The following is a 14,291-nucleotide window of genomic DNA, read 5'->3' as shown; positions in this document are numbered from 1 at the left end:
ACCTGTATCCTCTGGGCAATGGTCTTGAGATCTATAGGCTCCTTAATTATTGCATAATAATCTGGATATTGCTGAAAAACAAAAGTCCAGGTATGTTCATTAAGTAAAAGTACCCAGTTAACAAGAAGACAAGAAAGCACACTGAACATCTGTTACTCATACAATCAAGTAAACAACTTTGTAAGATTCAAGACTAAAGGCACAGTGGTTCAGCATACTGTCATAAGTAAAACAATAAATTTTATTTTAACATTCGTGAAATATCCAACAGTGTGCTGTTAAGAGATTACACTTGTTACTTGATAATTATCATTATACAACTAACACATTACAATTTAATGGGTTTATTAAAAAGTCTAAATTCACAGAACCAAGCAATTTAAAATTTAAGGTGCTAAGACATCTATACCTAGACATAAAGCAGAGGAATGTACTTCGTGGGCTTGTTAAAAGCTCTTCAGATTTACAATCTAAATCATATACAGGAAAGTGGATGTGGCTAAACTGAGAGAGGGTCCGCCTACCATACAGGAGGTCCAGGGTTCAGTACCCAGGGCCTCCTGACCTGTGTGGTGAGCTGGCCCACGCACAGTGCTGCCGCGCACCAGTAGTGCCATGCCATGCAGGGGTATCCCCTGCATAGGGGAGCCCCATGCACAAGAAGTGTGCCCAGAAGGACAGTCACTCGGTGCAAAAAAAGTGCAGCCTGCCCAGGAGTGGCACCACACACACGGAGAGCTGATACAGCAAGATGAGGCAACAAAGAGACAAAGATTCCTGGCGCTACCTGACAAGAATGCAAGCAGACACAGAAGAACACACAATGAATGGACACAGAGAACCAAAACAGTGGAGGGGGGAGGGGGAGAAGGGTAGAGAAATAAATAAAAATAAATCTTTATTTAAAAAAAAATCACATACAGGCACACCTCATTTTATTGTACTTCACAGAAATTGCATTTTATTACTAACTGAAGGTCTGTAGCAGCCCTGTGTTGAGCAAGTTTAATGGCACCATTTTTCCAGTAACATGTGCTCTCTCTGTGTATCTGTGTCACATTTTGGTAATTTTCACACTATTTCAAATTTTTTTGTTATTATTATATCACTGTGGTGATCTGTGATCAATGATCTTTGATGCTACTATTTTAATTGTTTTGGGACTCCACAAACTGCACCCATATAGGATGGCAAACATAAATCAATAAATGTTGTGTGTGTTCTGACAGCTCCACCAATGGGCCATTCTACTGTCTTTCTTCCTCTCCTCGAGTCTCCCTGTTTCCTGAGACGAAAAAAAATATTGAATTTAGGTGAATTAATAGCCTAACTACAGCCTCTAAGTGTTCAACGGAGAGGAAGACTCCCATACCCAGCATTTTATATCCAAAGATGGAAATGATACTTCTGGGAAGATGGCAGATTAGAGAGACATGGGATTCTCTTCTCTCCCAGAAAAAATGCTACAGGACAGGTAGAAATGGCCTGGAAAAAAAAATGTTCGAGGGTTTTGGACACCAAGGGAAAGCTGACCACTGCCCAGAAGAGAGCAGGGCAAAGGAAAAAAATCTGGACGGAAAGTCGTTGAGTGGAAGCTGCTGCTACAGCTGCTGATGCCCTTCCCCCATTCAATGAGCATACAATTTTCAATTCTCTGGCCTCAGGCCAGGAGACAAAGGCCAAGGGGGTCGCAGGGATCCACCTCCCCCGGGAAACAGGAGAGAGGATGCAGTATAAAGCTAACCACATGGGAGGCCTGCGGTTCAAATCCCAGGCTTCCTTGACCTGTGCGAAGCTGGCCCATGCGCAGTGCTGATGAGTGCAAGGAGTGCCCTGCCACGCAGGGGTGTCCCCTGCATAGGGGAGCCCCACATGCAAGGAGTGCGCCCTGTAAGGAGAGCCACCCAGAACAGAAGAAAGTGCAGCCTGCCCAGGAATGGTGCAGCACACAGAGAGCTGATACAACAAGATGATGCAACAAAAAGAAACACAGATTCCTGTGCCGCTGGCAACAACAGAAGCAGACAAAGAAGACGCAGCAAATAGACACAGAGAACAGACAACTGGGGTGGGGAAGGGGAAGGGGAGAGAAATAAATAAATCTTAAAAAAAAAAAAGACACAGAGAACAGACAACCGGGGTGGGGGTGGGGGAAGGGGAGAGAAATAAATAAATAAATAAATCTTTGGGGGGAAAAAAGACAAAAAAAAAAGCTAATTCAACTTTTGGCCAACATATTTGGTCTGCTGTGTCCCACAAGCCCTTCCAGGCTGGGTGGGGCCACACCACTGTTTGCCTTGGGAGCCAACACGTGAGTAAAGAAGTCCAACTCTCTCAATCACCCTCCCTACTGACTGGGGCTGCCTCTGGAGCTATTTCGTGGCTAGAGTTAGAAGCTCCATTTCCCATAAACAGTGGAGGAAGAGACAGTTGTCCACCAGCTTCAGACACTGATTAGTGGACTTGGCTGGCTAAAGTATAATCCTAGAAACAGCTAGGGTTTGAGCCTGTCCAAGTTGGAGTCTGGTAGCCACCATTTTGATTCTGCCCCCAGCCTGAGGGGAAGCCTGGGAGACTGAATATCCAGAGAAGTTAGGGACGGTCTTCTTTCCACCCGATCCGACTGCAACCCTAGCCGAGGCTCCAGCCCAACCTCCAGAAGGGAGAAAGCTGGCTGGACCTGCACAGGCTTTCCAGGCAACTGCAGGTGCTCTCCAGCAGCACAGAACGAATATTTGGACACCTGGGGCTGCATCCCTGCACCCCAATAGGACAGGAGAGGAACTGGGTATGCTTGGCCTCTCTGGACAACAGCAGGCATTGTTAGCCCACAACAATTGGTTTGCTGAGTGCCTTCGTGTCCCTCTCCACCTCTGTCCCCACATAAGAAAGGAGGGGATTGGTGTTCCCTCAGGGGGGTGCTTTTGGCCTGTACAAACCCAACTGTTGGACAACTGTGGCTCCACTCCCATCCCCAAAAGGACAAGAGACAGACTGTGTTCTGTGTTTGCCCAACCTCTCTGGGTAATTGCAGTTGCTTTTGACCCACACAGCCTAGACTGCTGGGTACTTGTGGATCCATCCTCACCCCCAAACGGGAAAAGAAGGGGCTGCTGTTTCCACAGCCTTTCCAGGCAACAGCACTTTTTGGCCTGCATGGACTGGACTGTTAGATGTCTAAGGATCCAACCCCCCAATAGGTGTCTCCACAGCCTCTCTGGACAACTGTGGGTACTTTCGGCCTACTGAACTGTTGGGTGCCTGTGGATCCAACCCAACACCCTAATAGGATACAAAGGGTTGGTGTTTCCTCAGCCTCTCCAGGCAATGGCAAGTATTCTCTGCCTAAAGGGACTTAACTGTAGGGCACCCATAGAACCACCCTTACCACCCAATAGAGTAGAAGGGCTGGTGTTTCATCAGCCTCTCTGGGTAATGACGGGTCCTTTGAGCCTACAGGCACTGAACTGTTAGGCGTTGGTGGTTCCGTTCCCACCCCCTAAAGGGCAGAAGGGACAGCACTCCCTTAGCCTCTCAGGGCAACTGCAGGCATATTCGGCCCCCACGGATTAGACTGTTGGGTGCTCCAAAGGGGCCAGTTCCACCCCCCAGCAGGGAGGGGGCCTGGTGCTACGTCAGTTTACCGGGGCAACTGTGGTCATTTTGCTCCATCTCTACCCAAGGTAGGGGAGTAAGTGGGGTAAAGCTTCATCAGTCTCTCTGGGGCAACTATAGACAGTCTTGTCCTGCCCAACTTGTATTATTATACACAGCTACAGCTCTGTCCCTAAACCTGCCAGAGAAGAAAGGTAAGAGAAGTATCATCAATCCCTGGGACAACATGGGCAGCTTCAGGTTCCATTGCTTAAAACACCAACTACATCCTCAACTCTTACTACACAACAAACAAGGGAGAAAAGACAAGAAAGCCCTAAACTAAAGGGAAAAACTACACTCAGAATAAATACATCTAGCAAGCCAGATGCAAAAACACCAACAAAAAATCACAATCCACACCAAGAAACAGGAAGATAAGGCCAGTTAAAGGAAAAAGATAAGCCTGCAGATGACATAAAAGAGTTGAGACAACTAATCATAGATGTTCAAGCAAATCTTCTAAATAATTCAGTGAGATGGCTAAAGAGATTAAGGATATTAAGAAGACACTGGGGGAGCACAAAGAAGAATTTGAAAGCACACATAGAAAAACAGCAGACTCACAGTAATGAAAGGTGCAATAAATGAAACTAAATATACATTGGAGACATAACTGCAGATTTGAGGAAGGAGAAGACAGGATCCATGAGCTTGAAGACGTGGCCCCAAAAGCAAACATACAAAAGAACAGATGAAGGAAAGAATGGAAAAAATTGAACGAAGTCTCAGGGAACTAAATGACAGCAAGAAACATGCAAACATATGTGTCATGGGTGTCCCAGAAGGAGAAGAGAAGGGAAAAGGGGCAGAAGGAATATATGAAAAAATAATGGTAGAAAATTTCCCAACCCTACTGAAGTACATAGATAAACGTGTCCAAGAAGCACAAACATACTCCCATCTGAAAAAAACAAACTCCAAAGCACATACAAATCAGAATGTCAAACGCCAAGGAAAAAGAATTCTGAGAGCAGCAAGAGAAAAGCAGGGCATAACATGTAAGGATACCCAATAAGATTAAGTGATGACTTCTCATTAGAAGCCATGGAGACAAAAAGGCTCCATGATATATTTAAGATACTACAAGGGAAAAACTTCCAGCCAAGACTTTTATATCCGGCAAGATTATTTTTTAAAAAATGAGAGTAAGATTAGAATATTCACAGATAAGCAGAAAGAGAAAGAGTTTATAACAAAAATACCAGTTTTGCAGGAAATACTAAAGGGAATGTTACAGCCTGAAAAGACAGGAGAGAGAGGCTTGGAAGAGAGTCAGAAATGATGACTGTATCAGTAACAATAACTAAAAGTGTCAGAAGAGTGGTGAAAATAAAATGACAGATAAAACCAAAAGATTAAAATGGATGAAATAAGAACTGCCTTTACAGTAATAACATTGAATGTTAATGGATTAAACTCCTTAATCAAAAGACACCAACTGGCAGAATGGATAAGAAAATTTGAACCATCTATAAGCTGTCTGCAAGAGACTCACCTTAGATCCAAGGATACCAAAAGACTGAAAATAAAAGGTTGGAAAAAGATATTCCATGCATGGAGTAATCAAAAAAAAAAAAAGCTGGGGTGGCTATACTTTTATCAGATGATATAAACTTTAAAAGCAAAACTGTTACTAGAGACAAGGAAGAAAATTACATCTTAATAAAAGGGATGACTCACCAGGAAGAAATAACAATCTAAAATGTATATGCACCTAACCAGGATGTCCCAAGATACATGAGGCAAATACTGGCAAAACTGAAGGGAGAAATTGACATCTCTACAATAGTAGCTGGAGACTTCAAAACACCACTCTCAGCATTGGACACCAGGGAAGAGGATCAATAAAGAAACAGAGAGTTTGATTACTACGATAAAATGAATTAAACCTAATAGGCATACACAGACCCCAAAGCAGCAGACTATACATTTTTTTCAATTGTTCATAGAACTTTCTCTATATAAAACACTTTCTCTGATATAATGGAATAAAATTGGAAATCAACAAGTGGCAGAAAAAGGGAAAATTCATATATATATGGAGATTAAACAACACACTCTTTAAAATCAGTGGGTAAAAGAAGAAATTTCAAGATAAATCAATAAATATCTCGAGATGAATGACAATGAGAATACAACACATCAGAACCTATGGGATGTGAAGGCAGAACTGAGAGTAAAATTTATAGCCCTCAATGCTTACATTAAAAAAGAAGAGCTAAAATCAATGACCTAACTACCCAGCTGAAGGACCTAGAAAATGAACAGAAAGCTAATCCCAAAAGCAAGCAGAAGGAATGAAATAACAAAAATCAGAGCAGAAATAAATGAATTTGAGAACAAAAAAATAATTAACAAAACCAAAAGCTGGTTTTTCGAGATGAACAAAATTGACAAACCCTTAGCTAGACTAAGAAAAAGAGACTACACAAATTAATGAAATAAAAAATGATAATGGGAACATTACTACTGACCCCACAGAAATGAAAGCAATCATAAGAGGATACTATGAACAACTTTATGCCAAAAAGCTAGACCATGTAGACAAAAATAGAAAAATTCCTGGAAACATATAAACAACCTATAGTGACCCTAGAAGAATCAGAAGACCTCAACAAACCAAAAACAAGATATTGAAACAGTCATCAAACAGCTCCCCAAAATGAAAAGCATTCTAAGACTTAATACCAATCTTACTTAAGCTCTTCCAAAAAATTGAACAAGGAACACTACACCAAACTCATTCAATGAAGCCACAGTCATCCTAATACCAAAGCTAGATAAAGATATTACTAAGAAAGAAAATTACAGACTCATTTCTCTAATGAATAAAGATGAAAAAATCCTCAATAAAAAACTTGCTAATTGAATCCAACAACATATTAACCACAAATATTCATCACGATCAAGTGGGTTTTATACCAGGCATACAAGGGTAGTTCAACACAAGAAAATCAATCAGCATAATACACCACATTAATAAACCAAAAGAAGAAAAATCACATGATCTTATTGATGGATGCAGAAAAGGCATTTGACAAAACACAGACCCTTTCTTGATAAAAAATACTACAAAAAATAGGAATTGAAGGAAAACTTTCTCAGTATGATAAAGGCCATATATGAAAAACCCACAGCCAACACTGTACTCAATGGTGAAAGAATGAAAGCTTTCCCGTTGAGATGAGGGATGAGACAAGGATGCCCATGGTCATCACTGTTGTTCAATATAGTGCCAGAGGTTCTAGCTAGAGCAATCAGGCAAGAAAAAGAAATAAAAGGCATCCAAAACAGAAAGGAAGAAGTAAAACTTGCACAATTCACAGATGACGTGATTCTGTATCTACAAAGTCCCAAAAAATGTACAAAAAGCTTCTAGAGCTAATAAACAATTTCCGTAGAGTGTCAGGATACAAGATCAATATGCAAAATTGTAATGTGCAATCTGAGGAGGAAATCAGGAAAAAAATTCCATTTACAATAACAACTAAAAGAATTAAATATTTAGGAATAAACTTAACCAAGAATGTAAAGCTCTTATATTCACAAAACTATAATGCATTGCTAAAATAAATAAAAAAGACCTAAATAATTAGAAGAACAGTCCATGCTCATGGACTGAAGAACTAAATATCATTAAGATGTCAGTTTTACCCATACTGATATACAGATTCAATGCAATCCCAATTAAAATTCCAGCAGCATGTTTTTAAACAAATGGAAAACACAATTATCAAATTTATCTGGAAGGGTAAGAGGCCTGGAATAGCAAGAAACATCTTAAAAAGGAAAAGTGAAGTTGGGGGACTCTCACTTCCAGACTTTAAATCATATTACCTAGTTACAGTGGTTAAAAACAGTATTGGCATAAAGACAGACACAAACACCAATGGAGCCAAACTGATGGTTCTTAAACAGACCCTCACATCTATGGCCAAGTGATTTTTTTCAAAAAAGATTTATTTTATTTGCCGCTTTTGCTTGCTGTCTGCTCTCTGTGTCCATTTGCTGCACGTTCTTCTGTGTCTGCTTTTCTCCCTTTGTTGCGTCATCTTGTTGTGCCAGTTCTCTGTGGACACTGGCTGTCAGCTCTCTGTGGGCACAGGCCAGCTTGTCTTCTCAAGGAGGCCCTGGGACACGAACCCAAGGCCTCCCATATGGTAGATGGGAGCCCAATCAATTGACCCACATCTGCTTCCCTGGCCAAGTGATTTTTAACAAGCCTGTCAAACCCACACAGATGGAACAGAACAGTCTATTCAACTAATGGTGTTAGGAGAACTGGATATCCATAGCCAAAAGAAAGAAGACCCCTGCCTCAGACCTTATACAAAAATTAACTCAAAATAGATCAAAAACCTAAATATAAAAGCAAGTACCATAAAGCTCCTAGAATAAAATGTAGGGAAACATCTTCAGGACCTGGTGGTAGATGGTGGATTCTTAAACCTTACACTGAAAGCATGAGTAATGAAAGAAAACATGGATAAATGGGACTTCCTCAAACTTAAACACTTCTGTGATTTAAAAGACTTCATCAAGAAGGTAAAAAGGCAGCCTATTCAATGGGAGAAAATATTTGGAAACCACATACCTGGTAAGGGTTTGATTTCCATTCTATATAAAGAGATCATACAACTCAACAATAAAAGAGCAAATAATCCAATTTAAAAATGGGCAAAAGATTTAAGTAGACATTTCTCCAAAGAGGAAATACAAATGGCCAAAAAGCACATGAAAAAATGTTCCATATTACTAGTTATTAGGGAAATGCAAATCAAAACAACAAGATATCATCTAACACTGCATAGTATGGCCATTATTATAAAAACAGACAATAATAAGTGCTGGAGAGGATGTGGAGAAACAGGAATACTCCTTCACTGTTGGTGGGATTGTAAAATGGTACAGCCTCTGTGGAAGACAGTTTGGTGGTTCCTCAGGAAGCTAAATACAGAACCACCATATGATCCAGCAATTCCTTTACTAGGTATATATCCAAAACTAAAAACTATTACACAGACATCTGCACACCGATGTTTGTAGTGGCATTATTCACAATTGCCAAAAGAAGGAAACTGCCCAAGTGTCTGTCAACCAATGAATAGATAAACAAAATGTGGCATATACATATGATGCAATACTATATTGCAATAAGAAGAAATAAAATTGTGACATATATGACAACATGGATGAATCTTGAAGATACTCTACTAAGTGAAGTAAGCCAGACACAAAGAACAAATATTGCATGGCCTTATTAATATGAATTAAATACAAAGAATATGCACATGAATTTAAAACCTAGAATATATAGGGAAGCGGATGTGGCTCAAGCAATTGGGCTTCCACCTACTACATGGGAGGTCCAGGAATCTCTTCCCAGGACCTTATAGAGAAGGGCATGCGTGGGGAGCTGAGGCAACAAGATGATGCAACAAAAGAGACATAAAGAGGAAAGACACAACAAACCAGGGAGCTGAGGTGGCTCAGGTGATTGAGCATCTCTCTTCCACATGGGAGGTCCTGGGTTCGGTTCCTGGTGCCTCCTAAAGAGAAGACAACAGATAGAGAGCATGCAGCAAATGGACATAGAGAGCAGCAGACAGCGAATGCAAACAGGAGGGGATAAATAAAATAAATCTTTGAAAAAAAAAGAAAAAAAAAACCCTAGAGTATAGGTTATTAGGAGATAAGAGGGGAATTGAGAAGAACTACCGATGCCTATTGAATGTAGAAGTTTCAGTTAACTTCACTGTGAAAATGTGGAAATGGACAGAGTTGATAGTAACACATTACACTGGTGTGTAGCGGCTGGTTTATAAATGAGACTGTGGATGAAAAGAGAAGTCTGAGGAAGTAAACATCAATTGAAAGAAAACTAAAGAATAATCTAGGGGGAAGTGGATTTGGCTCAACTGATAGAGCATCTGCCTACCCTATGGGAGGCCCAGGATTCAAACCCAGGGCCTCCTGACCCATGTGGTGAGCTGGCCCATGCTCAGTGCTGATGCGTGAAAGGAGTGCGGTGCCACATGGGGTGTCCACTCGCATGTAGGGAAGCCCACACACAAGGAGTGCACCCCGCATGGAGAGCAGCCCCATGCAAAAAAAGCACAGCCTGTGCAGGAGTGGTGCCGCACACGCGGAGAGCTGACGCAGCAAGATGACGCAACAAAAAGAGACAGATTCCCGGTGCCGCTGACAAAGAATGCAAGCGGACAAAAATGAACACACAGCGAACGGACACAGAGAGCAGACAATTGGGGGGAGAGGGGAGAAATAAATAAAAAATAAATCTTAAAAAAAAAAATTAATCTAGGGACTGAATAATATAGTAAACCCAGATGTGGATGAGAACTATGGTTGAGGGTACAAATGCAAGCGTCCTTCTGTGAGTTAGAGCAGATGTACATCACTACTGCACAGTGGTGGGAATGTGGAGAAGTGTGGGAAAACTACAATTGATGTGACCTATAGACTGCAGTTAACAGCAATACTACAATATTCTTGCATCAATGCCAAGGATGTACTGTGTTGATAATAGAGGTGTATGGAAAAAGTGTGCCAAATGTATTCTAAGGACCATGATTGGTGGTAATAGTCTGATGACATTATCTCATAATCTGTAACAAATGTTCCACCATGGATGCTATGGTGTGTTGATGAAGGAATGTTGAATGGGAATTCTACACATGTGCATGATTGCTTTCTAAATTCACAACCTCTGTAATAAAAATATATATATTTAAAATAGGGTGGATTGGGGGAAAAATACACCAAATGTAAGACAGGGACTATAGTTATTAGTAATATTTTGATGATGCTCCTGCATAGTTTGTAACAAATGTTCCACAACAATGCACAGTGTTGGTGGAGGGGTGATGTATGAGAGCCCTGTATGTTATGCATGTTCATATATGAATGACATACTTCAATAAAAAATACATTTAAAAAATGCAAAGTAAAACAAAGTGTTGATGTAGAAGCTGTAGCAAGTCATCTAAAAGATGTAGCTAAGAGAACTGATGAAAAGTGGCTACACTAAACATCAGAGTTTCAATGCAGACAAAAGAGCCTTATATTGGAAAAAGATGCCATGTAGGACTTTCATAGCTAGAGAGAAGTCAATGCCTGGCTTCAATGGACAGCTGATTCTCTTGGTGGGGGCTAACACATGTTGAGTTTAAGGTGAAGCCAATGCTCATTTACCATTCTAAAAATACTAGGCCCTTAAGAATTATAGTAAATTAACTCTGCCTATGTTCTATAAATGGAACAACAATGCTAGATGACAGTGTATCTATTTACAATATGGTTTACTGAATATTTTAAGTCCACTGTTAAGACCTACTGCTTAGGAAAAAAGATCCCTTTCAAAATATTGATTACTATTTGCAGAATTCAGGAATGGGATCAACTCTAACACACTTGTACTGAAAGGCTGTATGTACTTGTCTGCTGAAAACCAATTGGTCAGAGGAGTTGTCTTCTGAAAGTTTGAGTGCTCAGCACCAATGCCTCTTCCTCAACCACAACCCTGGCAACCCCAACTACCCTGACCACCACCACTCCCAACACCAGCTCGAAAGTCTCCCTCAACCCCTTAGCCCTTGCTAGCTTCTTTCTTCTAGGGCTGCTACTCTGACATTCCAAATCTTTGCACCTGGTCACCAAAGATCTCCGAAGGAGATGAACAACAAGATTAATGGTGTTTTCATGCCTGCTAACATAACGTCCATTCTGCAGCCCAGGGATCAAGGAATAATTTCAACTTTCAAATCTTATGATTTTAAAAAAAAATTCATTTTATAAGGTTATAGTTACCATAGTCAGTGATTCCTCTGATGGATCTGGGCAAAGTCAATTGAAAACACTCTGGAAAGGATTCACCATTCCAGATGCCATTAAAAACATTCATGATTCAAGGGAGGAGGCTAAAATATCAACATTAACAGGTATTTAGAAGGAGTTGATTCTAACCCTCACAGATGACTTTGAAGGGTTCAAGATTTCAGTAGAGGAAGTAACTGCAGATGTGGTAGAAATAGCAAAAGAACTAGAATTAGAAGTGGAGCCTGAAAGTATGACCGAATTGCTGCAATCTCATGAAAAAAATTTAGCAGATGAGGAGATGCTTGTTATGGATGAGCAAAGAAAAGGTTTCTTGAGATGGAATCTACTGAAGATGCCATGAATACTGTTGAAATGGCAAAGGATTTAGAATATTACATCAACTTAGCTGATAAACAGCAGCAGAGTTCCAATTTTTCTTTTTTTTAAAGATTCATTCATTCATTCATTCATTCATTCATTCATTCAATCCTTCTTTGTGGCTTGTTCCTTTTCTTTTGCTGTCTCCTCTCTGTGTCCATTTGCTGCGCGTTTTTCTGTATCTGCTTGTCTCCCTTTTGTTGCATCATCTTGCTGCGCCAGCTCTCCCCAGCACATGGGCCATCAGCTGTCCACGGTACATGGGTCAGTTTGCCTTCACAAGGAGTCCCCAGGACACGAACCCAGGGCCTCCCATATGGTAGGCAGGAGGCCCAACTGATTGAGCCACAGCTGCTTCCTGGCTCCAATTTTGAAAGAAGCTCTACTGTGGGCAAAACGGTATCAAACAGTATGACAGGCTACAGAGAAATCTTTTGTGAAAGGAAGTTAATTGATGTGACAAACTTTATTGTTGTCTTTTTTAAGAAATAGCCACAGTCACTCCAACCTTCAGCAACTACCACCCTAATCAGCAGCAACCGACACTGAGGCAAGACCCTCTACCAGCATAGAAACTACAACTTGCTGAAGGCTCAGATGATGATATGCATTTTTTAGCAATAAAACATTTTTTAATTAAGGTATATACATTGCTTTTTTTAGACATAATGCTATTGTACACTTAACAGACAATAGTATAGTGTAAACATAACTTCTATATGCAATGACAAACTGAAAAATTTGCGTGACTTGCTTTATTGCACTATTTGTTTTATTGCAGTTGTCTGGAACCAAACCTATAATATTTCCAAAGTATGCCTGTAAGTAAATCATTTCTTATAAGGATTTGGAAGTATTATAAGGATTTGCAAGATTTGTTAGCTTCATGTTTAACTTAATGCCTCTACTTATTTTACTCAAAATATTTTTTCAAGATGAAACACCTTTTAAATGAAATACATTAAAAAGTGAAGAAAAATTACTAGCAATTTTTGATTTATAATCAAATACTAGTCCATCACAAGAGAAGAAGTCATGCATATCAGGGGGATGTCCTTGAGGGATTTTACAATGCCTACAGTGCATTCACTCTGTCGGCTTTCCTATTGGAGAAAATAATGGACAGAGGCCAAAAATCAAAAGTTGGTCTCTTACAGTGGGAAGATTGTTAGCAGAAGTCACTGTGGTCTCCAGGCTCTTCCTACCTGTTCAAACTGTACTGGAGCCCAAACAACACAACCACAAAAAACTCAGTTATCACGCTCAAGGGATGGTTCCAGGGTTACTTCATCTCATCTGATCTCTCAGCTTCTTCCTATCTCTTTTCCTAACCCTACGCCTTCCTTTGTGTGGATCAAACCCCCTTCCTGTCTTCAAGAATTCGACCTTGGAGAAACAGTCCAGAAGAAAATTTTGGCAAGGCCATCCAGGGTACAGAGTAAATAAAATATTGGCCCTCGTATTGTCAATACCCCTCTCCCATTCAGCCAGCTACCACTTGGCACAAAGAGAAGATTAAAAATCTGGGAAGGGTATTTGGCTCGATGGATAGAGCATCCGCCTACCACATGGGGGTCTCCTGACCCGAGTGGTGAGATGGCCCACTTGCAGTGCTGATGCACGCAAGGAGTGCCGTGCCACGCAGAGGTGTCCCCTGCATAGGGGAGCCCCATGTGCAAGGAGTGCACCCCATAAGGAGAGTCGCCCTGCACGAAGAAAGTGCAGCCTGCCCAGGTGTGGCATCGCACACATGGAGAGCTGACACAGCAAGATGACACAACAAAGAGAGACATGGATTCCTGGTGTCATTAAGCAGACACAGAAGAACACATAAGCAAATGGACACAGAGAGCAGACAATGGGGTGGGGGGAGAGAAATAAATTAAAAAAAAAATCTATGTTTACCTCCCTTACCCCAGTCATCACTGTCTTTCAAATCGTCACACTCTAAGGGAACAATGGGAATCTGCTTTCCCCAACCAACTTCTGCTGTATGGTGTCCTAGAAGGCCTCCTGGAATGAAGGAACTAGATACTGATGTTTTATCACTACAAGTAGCCCTTGGTGGCTTGACCACTACTGGGTTATCTCCTGCAGGTTTTTCTTTATAATTTCAAATCATTTGACCTATATAATCATTACATATTTCTAATCAAACTAAGGACACAAGTGGTTATATGCTTTATTTTCAATGTCATAATTGTTCTACAACTAGTAAGACACAACTTTAAATAACTAATCTTTTCATGAGTCATGGGGAAAGCTGCAAGTCACTCATTACGCAAAAAGCACTTTTTGCACAACTATGTCAGGTTCCAAAGGCATGAAAGGTACACAAGGGTAAATATGGCATAGTCCCTCTCCTAATGAAATCCAGGGAGTAGGGAAAGAAGTAAATAACAAAGTAAATAATTTCAATG

At 40.7% G+C, this 14,291-nt stretch overlaps 1 protein-coding gene across 6 annotated transcripts in view; it reads right to left on the bottom strand.

The window, feature by feature from the left end:
• PBRM1 (polybromo 1) overlaps positions 1-14,291 on the bottom strand; it is a 196,262-nt gene that overhangs the window by 137,593 nt on the left and 44,378 nt on the right. For all 6 annotated transcript variants that reach the window (XM_058292596.2, XM_058292602.2, XM_058292600.2 and 3 more), the window contains exon 7: positions 3-71. In XM_058292596.2, coding sequence (XP_058148579.1) covers positions 3-71 — 69 coding nt within the window. The remainder of the gene's footprint in view (positions 1-2; positions 72-14,291) is intronic.

Source organism: Dasypus novemcinctus, unplaced genomic scaffold (genome assembly GCF_030445035.2).
Source record: "Dasypus novemcinctus isolate mDasNov1 unplaced genomic scaffold, mDasNov1.1.hap2 scaffold_157, whole genome shotgun sequence".
Lineage (NCBI taxonomy): Eukaryota > Metazoa > Chordata > Mammalia > Cingulata > Dasypodidae > Dasypus > Dasypus novemcinctus.
Note: the sequence above shows the minus strand (reverse complement) of the source record. Positions and strands in the feature narration are given on the sequence as shown.